The sequence below is a fragment of the Haemaphysalis longicornis genome, unplaced genomic scaffold, assembly GCF_048455015.1.
Source record: "Haemaphysalis longicornis isolate Haplotype H1 unplaced genomic scaffold, Haemaphysalis longicornis Haplotype H1 scaffold_3, whole genome shotgun sequence".
Lineage (NCBI taxonomy): Eukaryota > Metazoa > Arthropoda > Arachnida > Ixodida > Ixodidae > Haemaphysalis > Haemaphysalis longicornis.
Window position 1 is genome coordinate 226850041 of NW_027526335.1, and position 12843 is coordinate 226862883.

General features: G+C 48.8%; 1 protein-coding gene across 2 annotated transcripts in view; it reads right to left on the minus strand.

Moving 5' to 3' along the window:
• LOC144176026 (nitric oxide synthase-interacting protein) overlaps positions 1–12843 on the minus strand; it is a 55928-nt gene that overhangs the window by 14359 nt on the left and 28726 nt on the right. For both annotated transcript variants that reach the window (XM_077705131.1, XM_077705130.1), the window contains exon 8: positions 10387–10495. In XM_077705131.1, the coding sequence (XP_077561257.1) occupies positions 10387–10495 (109 nt within the window). The remainder of the gene's footprint in view (positions 1–10386; positions 10496–12843) is intronic.

Here is a 12843-nt window from a genome sequence, read left to right on the forward strand (position 1 = left end):
AGGGAAGGAGTGTGGAGTACATTTTGTGCTTTGTTCGCACACTGCAACAACCTTATGGCACAGGAAGGTTTGTTTTGCATTCAGCAGGTGGCGCTCCGCAAGCGCACAATTTTTAAATTGTGTGCCACGGCATTAGCACCCACAGCTACTGTAGAGATTTCTTTTTGCTGGAATGTGTTTTTAGCCTTTCTGCGCTTTCTGTGGCGTGATATCAATTTACTATGATCGTCTTCGGCATCAGCAACCATGGTGAGATAAAAACATATTCTCACTGCATTCTTTATTCAAAGTGACAAAAAAGTAAATTCTCCAGAAGAAAAGTGGGGGGAGGGTTCATTACGCGAGTAAGTACGGTATACATGCAGCAGCTGCTGTGCTCATTGGCCATGCTTTTTGTTGCCACACAGCCGTTTTAGCAAATGCAGCTGGAGAGCCAACCACACTATTGTTTGCTTCGTTTCACAGCCTTTCTTTTTCTGTCACTTGTGCATCTGCCAGTGAGCTACAACAACAACAAACATTTATTAAAAGGGATGGCTCAAGGCCACATGGGGAAGAGAGGGAGGGGAGATGAAGACCTCAATAGTGTCCCAACATGGAGGAGTCCGGAACGAACCGCCAAAGTGCAGATAAAGTCTGTTTGATGCGGCCCTTCGGACGGATCCAGTCCTCGTAAGCGACTACCCAGGCAGGCCGATGTGTCTCACGTGGCCCTACGAGACCTATGCAGTCCCATACAAGGTGATGGATGGTTGGCTTCAGTGACTGCCCACATGCGTAGCAGGCGTACGAAGGGTCGGATGGTGATGCCACCGCAGATGAAAGGTCTTCGGAAGCTGCTGCCGTGGAATTGCCGCTCCTCATTGTTCTATTCGAGGCGTGCCTCCACCTGGCCACGACGTCATCTGTTAAAGCGTATCTGGAGCGCGCACGGTTCAGGAAGACATGTGCAGCGCGGCTAAGCCCAGGAGGCACTGGGTCCGGGTTGATGGGCACTGTTGAAAGGATCTCCTGTCGGCGGCGCTGTTTGCGGCAGCGGCGTTCGCCATCGGGATAAAAGCAGAACTCCTCAGTGAGGGAGCCGTCAAGCTGCGGGCGGAAATTTCGACAAGCCTCGCTCGCCAGCTGATGGGCCCACTCACTACCAAGGGCTCTTGCGTGCCCGGGTGTCAGGCGAACGGTCACAGTAATGCCAGTGCGCAGTCGCAACGTTGCACAGGAACGTTTAATGTTATGAGCGACTGAGTGCCGTCTGGGTGGTCCAATGAGATAACGTAAAGCCTCTGCGCTGTCCGTAAATATGCTGACGTTTCGGTACGGTTGGGGATCAGCTGCCAGTAGGCGTACAGCCAGCTGGACCCCCTCGTCGATGGCGCGAAGCTCCAGCGCTGTGGCGGTAGGTGGTATAGTCATCTTGAAGGTGCGGGTTGTGTCTACGGCCGGTACACGTGCAACGGCGGCGAGGGACGCCATTTGTAAATGGCGCCGCCACAAAGCAGCCACGAAGACAGAAAGTGTTGATGAGTCTTCTGTGTTCAAGGGAGGGGCGGTGACCGAAGGAACATGTCTATGCGATGGGTAAGTTCCTTGGTGACGTGGAGTGGGGGTGCTGGCCGTTGCTCAGTAATGAGCTCATCCTCCCAAGGTGGAATGTGCTTATGTATGGTTGGCACAGACGTGTCGAAATCCTCACTGGCATGGCATAGTAAGCGGCGGCCCTGGTGAGTGAGATTGGATTATGCCCTGGATTGGATTATGCTTTCAAGAGTGGGAAGACCATGTTCCCATGCATCACCATGTTCCCACCTGCATGGTCCTCCGTGACCGCAGTATACTGTAAATAAATAAAATAAAATAAAAAAAGACCAGCATACCGATAGAGCTCCTCAATCCTTGTGTGTCGTGGAAGCCCAGTTATAGCTCGAAGCGCTTCCCGGTAAAGGACTTCTAGCTGGTGGGTCCGGTGTTTTGTGAGGGAATAGCACATGGCGCCATATGTGGCTTTGGACACAAGTACACTTTGCACTAAACGCCGAGCTACGTCCTGCGATGCCCCGCCAAAGGTGTTGGAGATGCGGCGAATGAGGTGCAGGAGGCTACGCCACTGCGGCCGAAGTTGCTTGATCCACTCTGTAGCGCCACCGTTCTGGTGAACGGGCACCCCGAGGACACGCACCCAATCCTGTGGAGCAGGCTGGAGCGAAACGCCGTCAATGGTTAAATGAATCCGGGAGCGTTCTGCAGGTGTGCCCCGTATGGCCAGGAAGTGTGTTTTCGCCAGCGATATTTTCATTCCAGTGGGAGCTAGGAGGGCACTGAACGTGTCTAGGGCCTTCTGTAATTGACGCATCGCGGCATCGGTTGTGGGGTGGTCACTTGCCTCAGTCCAAATTGTGATGTCATCGGCATAGGCCGTGACATGAACACCTTCCACCGCAGACACCCCATGAATCAACTTCCTGAGAGCCAAATTAAAAAGAATAGGGGAGATGATAGCCCCCTGGGGCACCCCACAGCAATTGGTGAAGGAAATGGTGTCGTGGCGGCCGGATCGAATCTCGTATGTGCGGTTAGCCAGGAAGCTCCGTACAAAATTGCGTAGCCACTTACCAGGATAAGCACCTACTAGGGCATCGAGTACCGCTGCGTGTGATACGGTGTCGCAAGCCTTTTGCAAATCAATAGCAACCAGAATGTGTGGCCGCTTATACCAGCTTGCTCGCACCAACTTTCGTAGAAGGTAGAGACTGTCGTGGGTGCTTAAATTTGGTCGGAAGCCTGTCTGAGCCGGGTGGAAGTAGTTGTTTTCTTCTTCCAAGTGATGACTCAGTCGAGTCGTGGCCATCCGCTCAATCAACTTACAGGCGGTAGACGTAAGCGAGATTGGACGTAAATTTGCAAGGACTGCAGGATTTGCCTGCCTTGGGAATGGGTACCACAACAGCGTGCTTGAGGGCTGAAGGGACGACGCCACTGATCCATATGTCGTTAAGTGCCTGAAGAAGCTCCTCTTTCTGTGCTACTGGCAGATTGCGAAGCATAGACCAAGACACACCGTCTTTTCCTGGTGTGCTAGACACATTGATTTGCTCAAGGGCAACCCTGAGCTCAGCAGATGTAAATGGCATCTCAATCTGTTCGCCGTCGTCCACTGGCTCCAGAGCGTAGATATAAGGTGGCGGTTGAGACGGGGGTTGGGGAAAGAAAATACATGCCGCCTCTCTTTCGAAGACCTCACGGGATTGCAGAGTTCGAAGTAGCACCGTATCCACTGTACCCTGCAGCTTTGTACACCCGGCTAGGCTTCGGAAGGTGCTCCAGTTTCCGGGACCCAGTGTGAGAGGAAAAAGAGTCGCAGTGCTCTTCCCAACGCTTGCGGGCAAGGAGCTTCGCGTGTTTTCTAATGTTCGCTGTCTGGTGGCGGAGGCGCACAAGGTCAACATAAGTGCGACCACCGGTCCGATAGCGCTCCTGCAAGTCGTCGCGAACATTCCATAGATTGATCAGGTGTCGATCAGGAGCAGGAGTGTCTTGGTCCACTTCGACGACCGTTGTAGCACCATTTGCAGCAATCAAAATGCGATTTAGCAGAATTGTGAGTGAGTCTAAGTTCGCGTTGCGATGTCTTTCTGTTCCGAAAAATTGAAGCTCCCTGGAACGGGGCCAGTCTACATACCGGACCTTCTTGTTAATTTTCCGCGCGGTGCCGGAAAGCGTGATCCAAATGGGGTAATGGTCACTTCCCCAAGATGAAGAGTCGCATTTCCATAATGACACCGTGGAAGGAGTGGCCCAGGTCAAATCGGGAATGGTGTCCCGCTGGCTCGGCGACTGCCCCAGCCGCGTGGGGCATGACAGATCAACAAGGATGAGGTCCGCATCTTCTGCTGATTCCTCGAGGTTGCGGCCGCGGATGTTGGTGACGCGATATCCCCAAGTCGTGCTGAGGGCATTGAAATCACCCCCAATCACAACTTCGTCCCGGGGGTACAGAGCACGCAACTGCCGCATCCAGTCAAAATTTGCACCTGGTAATTGAGGACGCACATAGGTCGATGCCACAAGTAAGGTCCTCCCTCCAAAGGACACGCGGACAGCCACTACTTCCTGAACATCGTTGCACATGCCTGCAGTAGGCACCTGGCAGTGAGGGGTTCCTCTCAGAACGTATAAAGCTGTCTGTTGGATCACTACGCTGGTAGCTTGGTCAGAAATGGAGGCGTAGCGAATGGTGGGTACCTCATAAGAACGGTAGCCTTGTATGCCCGGGCCTTTTCCTTTCGTCTCTTGGAGCAGGACTACCAACGGCTTGTGATCCAAAGCCCGCAGATGTTCATTGAGCTCTGCGGCATTGGCGCGCAACCCGCGACAGTTCCACTGCAGCAGCAACGGGGCTTTAGCACTTGCTGCCATGTTCTGTATTGGATAGTACCGATGGATCATGCTGAAATGCCGGGGTCGCTTGGAGTGCTGCTTTGGACACAGCGGGAACTGCAGACTGAGACAAGTGTGGCCAGTACTTAGAGAGCGCGATGTCGAGATGTTTGGAGATCAACCTGCTTATAAGGTGTTCAACCTCTGTGGCGGTCCAGGCGCAATGAAAGCCGGACGTCTGGCACGTAGAATTCCTTTGACTGAGAACCTGAGTGGCGTGGTTCTCCTACTGTGCTTTAAGTTCTGCTGTCTTTAAGGCTTGTGCGGCGCAGGCGTGCTTGTATTCTTGCTGCAGTGAGGACAGCTCAGTTTGTAGGGCTGTGATCTTTGAAGAAAGACAGTCCAGGTCCTCCGAAGAGGGAGCTACAATACGTGAGCTACAATAAGAGAGGTGGCCGGAAGGCTGAAGACGAGGGTTCAGCTGACCTAGCGATACCAATAGCCGATTACTTTGTCCTTGCAAAAAACAGCACCACTTGGGCTGCTTGGAAACCCATGTTGTCAACTTCACCTTTTTCCCTGCCGAAACTGACGGAAGCATTAAAATTCTTGCCTTACAAGCTGTTTTGGAGCAGCTTGGCACGATTTTCACAATTATCATGCTTTTGGAGCAGCCTGGCGCAGAAAAACGGTATTGCATCAAAACTGCACAGTGTGCGCAGATGTCTCACGCCTGTAACAAGTAGCTGCTCCGTGTTGAATGAATGAAACTGTACACACCCTTTATTAGGTTGTGAAAACCAGATGCACGTAATAATCGAGCAAATCAAATCCTGCACATTGTCTTTTTTTCTTACGACCTGAGAGTTTACTTGGCAACTGGAGGAGCAACACCTGTTCGAACGAGCATCCGGTACGTTTTAGAAGATCAGCCTCTGCGCGCCCTTATTGGCAAAACTGCCGCAGAAGGTACACATTTTAAACAGCTGCCCCTGGCACACAGAGGAAGGCTAAAAAGAGGTCACCAGTTGAATGTGCAGTTGCATTCTGCATGGAAAAGTAATTGCCTGTTCCACATCGGCTGCTCAGGTCATACTGGAGCCCAGTGCAGTGTAAAGCAGCAATTTTTAAGGGGAAAGCCTCACAAAACACGAAAAGGGACCACAGTTGCCATTGGCAACACCACGAATGGTACAAAAATGGCGCTGCCGCTTCTAAAGAGAAAATAAATACATCAAACCACAATCAGGTCAGTGTGGGGTTTGAATCCAGGGCACTGACACGGCATCGCGCCAGAGTGGCACAAGAATTGGCCTTATGCCCCGCGACAGGTACACGCGACGGCCCGCAAAGGAAAGCACTGACGGTGGTGAGGCTGCTGCGTGAATTGGGCCAGTGTGCCTGCTGGCGTAATTTGCATCAACAGATGAAGAAACAAAAGCAGAGGAAGAGACACACACGTGATTCAGCGTAATCCCTCGGTTCTGCTTTCAAATCCCTCCCGTCAGCCCGAGGAGTTTCCTTCTCACAGTGTAATGCAGAATGTGTGGAGGCTGTGATGAGTGCGCTCCTAGCCACTTGAAGGCCTCCTCTTGCCGCAAGCAAGGCAAGAAAAGTGGGCCTGACGCAAACAGGCAATGAAACAGCTTCCTGGTGCACAACTTGCGCTAGCATCCTGTGGGAACACGGCTCCACTTGTGGCTTAGCCACACGTAAGCAGCAGCAGCAATGCCGGGCTGCACCGATGGTGATTCTCCATGCAGCTATGCTTACGGGTGTCACAAGGGAATGCTGCACTTGGCACTTGTCAGGTGCTCAGTGCTCGATCGGTCAGGCGTGCATTGTAATTTCTAGTAGTAGTTGTATTCGAACCGTTGCAGTGAAACCACCTGACCAAAGCGACCGTTTTCTCAGCACTGAAAATGTGCGTCATCATGGTGCATCTTGGAAAAGACCCACGCCCACGCCCCGAGAGTCTCACAGCACAGGAAAGGCAGTGCTCTCATCACATCCACAAGTAATACACCCGTCTCACACACCAAATCTCATGACATTTACAGCAACTGACATTACACGCAAATGCCATTTGTTTGGTGTTACACAAGAGTACCGAAGACACTCGACGCAAAGGGCATTAGGTGAGTGAGTCTGGGGAACACATCTGCGTTAGCTTCTGAACTGAATGAGTAGCCTCAACGGCAGTGGCCCGCCGCTAAACAAGGAAGCTTGGTAACAAACTGAACAGTACTTAAGGGGAGACGTGGGTCTTGAAATGAACTTTTTTATTAATTGGTCTATGATAATGAAAATCACTGTGCATGTTTTGTTTTCTCATTTCATATATGTAATTAGTTTTTATGTGGCATAAGTGTTTTTTGAGTTACAGAGAAAATACTGGAGCCTAATTAAGTAATTTCTTACGGGCCGTTAAGGGGCTTTTTATTCAAAATTTTTAAAAATAAATGGTATGGATGCGTAGCTTAACTCTTTCGGGACCGCCGGAAAAAGTGATGAAAAAGGGAGGTCGCGAAAAAAATTTTTTATTGCATAAAGCAAAGGCACCATCCTGCCTTAGCATATACCAAAATGCAGCTAATTATAGGCTCTTTGACATACAATACCAAGTTTTACTTCAACACTGACGATAGAACCATGAAAAAATCTGAATTTAAGAACTTCGTAAAAAAACTACAGAAAAAGATAGAAAAAAGCGTAAATATAAAAATATTAAAACATAATAAAATTATTTCAGGATATACAAAATCTAAAAAAAATCTAACACAATGCTTTGTTCTTTCGTCGCAAAAGTTTGATGCGGCTAGGTGTAACTGGATTTTTGTTTTGTGTGTGATCTTTTTGGCACTAAGGCCATGGCTACGTCGTCGCCCAGGTACACGCCGGGCTCTCGTCTCGGCGAAAACTTCATCCGTTTCTGCACTGGTGGCAGGAGATCACCACCATAGGTAGTTAACACCCTAGCGAACAAATATAAACCAGCCAGAACATATTTCGAGCGCACATATTTACTCCAGAGCCAATTGAAACCGAAACCAACACCCACCTTTGAGCGCGATTTGATGTTCCAGGCTGATCGACACCCGAATCCTCACTCGAGCTGAAATCCAATCTCTAAAGCCACATTCCGACTCTTCACTGCCTCTCTTATCGTTAAAATCCACAGTAGAAGGCGAAGATATGCGAGACGAGACGAGGCGGATTTGTTATCGCGCTCACGCGAGTATGACGCCATGTTTGTTTACATTTGAAACAACTGCCCGTCAGAATAAAATATCTGACGCGTTGCCGCCTGGCGATAAAAAAAGAAACTTCACAAAAGAGAAAACTCCAGTTTTCAAACTATCTCCTAGATGGCGCCAGGTGTTCCATCGAGCAAAAATTTGTATTCCGCAGACTCGCGAAACCATCGATCATATGTGATCGAAGGCCTATGGAGCGGTCCCGAAAGAGTTAAGACCTGCCATGCATGCTGAAGCTATTTATATTCCTGCAAAGATAGTTGATTGGATAGAATTAGTCTAATTATGCCAAGTACAGTTTTCTGAAAATTTAATGAGCTCTAATTATTACTCAAAACATTTATTTGAGGCACATTGAGCCAATTAAAATAGCATCAGCATGCAGTTCATTTCATCCTGAATTCAACGGTGTAACGTTTATACAAATCCTTTGAAAAAAAACAACCTGAAAACCTGTGTAAGGTTAGGCACATATGCAAAAAAAGGGAAGCTGAGAAAATCGCAGTTGAAGTTTTACTAGAAGTGACAGTTTTATCAATTGAGCATATGAAAAAAAGAAACAATTTAGAATGTAGCTCAGTTTTCGCTCAACACGAGCATACCAAGTTTGCTGAAATCAGTTGATGGGAAAATTATGAAATCCTCTGTATACAGATGGCACTTGGCAGAAAAACTGAACAAAAGCAAAGCCAGAACTTTGCATCAATTTTTACGCTGTTGGAAGCGTGCCAACACTCTTTGGCGACCAAGGCTGCGGTGCCGATCATGCACCACAGTTGTAAACGTTTATTTTGTTGTGTTACTGCTTCATTTGTAGCAATCAAATCGGATTTACATTGCGTGAAATGAGTTGCAACGAAGGGGCTGGTAACGGAATGCACCCCACTGTTCTGTAACGTGCATGCACTTGGCTAGGTGGGATAACCATGTTTTCGGTTTAATCTACTCGTATATCACGTCACCAACGCACATTGAGCTTAGTGCGAGCATTTATAATGCCCAAATCGCTCATCTATATGGTAACCTGCCGACGAGGCAGCGCGCGCCGGAGTGGGGGCCGACCCGCAGCGGCATCACTCGTAACAGAATGAACACACTTTCCTTGCGACATCAGCATGCGGCATCCTCCACTTTATCATTTCTTTTCTTTCTATTTGCTGCTGATCGAAAGATAGACGCACCTTAGTGCACCCGCCCGCGTAATCGGGCAGCCCGCGGGTGCGCTAAGCCTACCTCCGTCTCAGCGCCGTTCTCGCGATAAATCGTCGTCAGACACGCAGAAAATCGTACTCCAGGCACTTTTAATACTGCTAGTTCTTCCTTTCAGTTATCGATAGCCATATTTACTTTATTTTTACGCCATGCGGGGCTCTTGCCAGTCCTCGCATAGACGAATACATGAGCCGTTGCACTGTGATGAGGTGCCGAGCAGACGACCCACGGTGCCCAGCCAATGAGGTTGCGCCCTGCGGTCACGTGCAGTCAGTAGCCAATTGGGCAGCGTGTTCGGTCTCTTTTTCTACCCCGGTTTTACTCGCAACCAATGGACGAAACGGAGCGCTTCTGGTGGGGAATTGAAAATGAAAAGACGCACTTTCGAATGAGACCTAGATGGATGCCGTGGCGCACGTAGAACCCGAGCGGCGAGTCGTCGAAAATATGCTATTTTTGTGGCGAATCTTGGCCGATTTTTGCGGTCGTCGGTGCTCTGAATTGATATTATGGCTCAAATACGTACTCCTGGGTCTGGATATTTTGCTAACCGGGAGAAAAATAGCTCTACTTTCCGAAAATGGCGATTTCGAAAAATCGATTTTTTGGCCCAATTTCGGGATTCTAAGACCCGCGTCTGCCCTTAATCTAGGTAAACACTGTTCTTCCCTGTGTTGTTTTGCAAAAAATAAATCAAACAACACATTTGTAAATCTTCGCCTTGCTGCTACCCCTCATGAAATGTCCCTCCAGAGACCTTTGAGGCAATAAAATGAAATAAAATGAAATACGCTCTCACTGCTGACTTGGCTCGGCCTGTGATGTCTACCCATGTCACCAAGAACAGCGGTTCACTCTTTCACTAATCAACAAAAAAGTCGATTTGTTTTGTTTTGGAAGTATTGAAGGCCATAAAAAAACCACAGGAGCATTTACATCGCAATTCCTGGACTCTGATAGCCATAACTGCTGTCATCCCTTGGTGGCATTTGTTTTGCTGAGTAGGGCTGCACTGCCCAACCAATGTCATGAATGTGGTAACGTGATAGCGCCGGCCGCTGTTGGTTTCCCTGTCTGTTCAGCCGCCTGGCTGTTATCAGTTCCGGCCGGTGACATCACACCGGCCTTACATATATATATGAGTTCGTCAGCGCAGAATGAAGGCTGATTCTTCGTCGTGACTACCAGTGCCCAAGTTATCTCAATGAACAGCGAATGTTTTTGATGACATTAGATTTGCCATGCCCTGGGGGCATAACCTGATGTCCGTACAGAGGCTGGTTGCAGAGCACTTGGGCATGCCCTTGGCCGTGCCTGCGCATTTTCGATGGCCCTGGCGAGTGAGGGAAATGCCCTACACCATTGAGGACACGTGCATCTGGGACACTGCCAAGCACGGAACGTTGCTCAGGAGGCATGCCATAATGTGGAGCTGAACCTGCAGGGAGTGCTTGACGAGAGTGCAGTACTTGGAATGTGCCCTGCACTGCGAGCGCTTCCTCCTCTCCATCCCCCTCCCCCCGTGCTGGAAGTGCAGACTCACCCTCTGCAGGGGAATGATGTCGTCCTCGGTGAGGGTCTTCCCGTTGGTGGGGTCCAGCCAGTCCTTCTTGAGCAGCTTCTCCACACACTCCAGGGTCACCACGTTGCCCCTGCAACCAGGCGGGGGTGTGTACCACACACACACACACAGACGGGCTCATGCCTGCCACCACACTTTGCCTTTCACCCCTTCCTTGTTTTCATTGAGTCATGCACGAGCCAGGTAGCAATAGCCCTGTTCTCACTTTGGGAGAGAAACACAAACAAAAGGTGAATGCGTCACTAATGCCGTGCTGCAGTTTTTTCAAACTTTGTGGCTTTGAGCACGGCAAGATGCAAGAATTGTGTCTAAAGTTTCCTTTAAATCAAATACTGCGTCAAAGTGACCGTGACAAACCTTGCCTTTTGTAGCGGACCAAAAATTTCAAAAGAAGACCGTGAAATCAGACCAGATACTTATGCTGTTGCTCACTTAGGCGCCCCCTCCCATCTCCATATCTGCAATGGAGACCAACTTGTAAGGCATACCGTAGTTGAAGTCACCCACGTACTCCTAACACGTGAAAAACAAATGCCTCATCTAAAAAAAATCAACATACTCTATAAAAAAAAAATTAACTTCCCGGCTTTTCCAAAATGCATAAATTCAAAGATTGAAACAACAACAAAAAATGCCACTGTCGATTTTCTTCAAAACTGTGGAAATAAGACTCCTCAAGCAGGTCAATCCCAGTGCAGAAAAACACGTTGCATAGTGAGGTTATAAGCGGCTAAACTCATGCATCTGAGACATGTCTCTATGCCTTGCACTACGTTGATGCCACTGCTTCTCTGACTTTGCGTGTGCATAAAAGAGTGTCTGTCCGCGTTCTGCAGCAATACCTGTGAATGCTCAGCCTTCTACGGCCTTCTCGGGGAGAAAGCAGCATTACTAAAGGGACCCTGCAACACTTGCCATCGACTACTAGAAATGTATTTTGAGATAAAGTCTATAGGCCTTATGCAAAATCTGCTGCCCTCTCGCGGCCACCGCGAGCGCGACCGCCATGTTCAAGGGCTCAACTGGAAAGCGGAGCATCGAACTGCAGCGAGTTCCCGGCAATCTATCGTTTCCTGTCGTCCGGGATGCCTACATACTGTTGTGTGCCATGTTGCACACAAAGTGGGAACAAGGATGCTCAAGGGGCAAAGGTAAGAATGCTAGAAGTCAGAGTATTAATGTTTATTGCTGTTGCACAACAGCATGCCGCGCGTGCGTGTCGCGCGCGCAGCGAATCGTATCCGTGTAAAATTCGTTCATGTAACAATGACACCAACAAATTATGTCCGTGTGATATGAAAGGGGTTACCAAAAAAATGCCTGCTTGTCTCAATATGCCAGAATTACCTCGCGCTAACGCAGCGGCGATTGCGGACTATACTACTTCGGTGATCGGCGCGAACGCGACCTCGCGTTAACGCAGCGGCGATTGCGGACTACTATTTCGGTGATCGGCGCGAACGCGATCGAAGCTATAAAAAGAATTACAGCGAATGCTGAATGGAACGGCCAGCGCTCGTGCGTGTAATACTGATAAATTAGCGTTCGTGCTTGCTGGTCCGGTGTTTGAAATTATTTGATCCCTCGGAAGGCAGGAGTGTCAACTGGCTTGAACATAGAGGGTGCAACCGCTGTGTTTACATGCTTCGCGAGTTCAAGGCAAACGTCGCTGCTACAGTTCATGTCCGGACGTACTTTATGTACTGTTTGAAAGATTCCGTTTTTTACATTCTCACAACGAAGAGAAGTTTGCACGCGATGTAAGCATTCTGCGTTCACACCAAATGCAGGACAAAATGAGTTCGAGCGGTCGCGTGAACGAACTCCGTGCCGAACACGAACCATCGCTTGATCCGCGATTTTTCTTGCCATGAATGACGATTATCTGGCCAAAAGCACACGCAAAAAAAAAAAAAAAAAACGCTGCGCAAAAAAAGATGCCCTTCTAACGAAAAAAGATACATGGAAAAAGACGCAGTTTAGGTACATTTATTGAATGCCTTAGTTCTGCAATTAGCGCAATAAATGATTATTGAGCATTTTTAGTGCATAATTGAGGAGGTAGAACGAAGGGGAGGAGGGAATAGCTGTTTCGTAGACATTGTTCTCTGAGCGAGCATTCGTCAATGTTTTTTCGCTTTCATTAGGACGATTTACCGGACTGTTTGTTGCAAAACACGATACCCCAGCACTACTTGAACAAACAAGAGCCGTGAGCCAAATATTTATTGCATAAAATAAGAAACGCACAAGAAGTGAAATGGAACACGCGTGTTGCGGCTGCCCGAGCGACTGATTTTTCAAAACTTCGATTTGCGTGCGGCACCATTGATGGCTCGGTAAGCTTTAGAATGTAATTCATTCTAGGCACCATTAAAGAACTTCTGCGCAAACTCAAAAGCACATACAAATAACAAC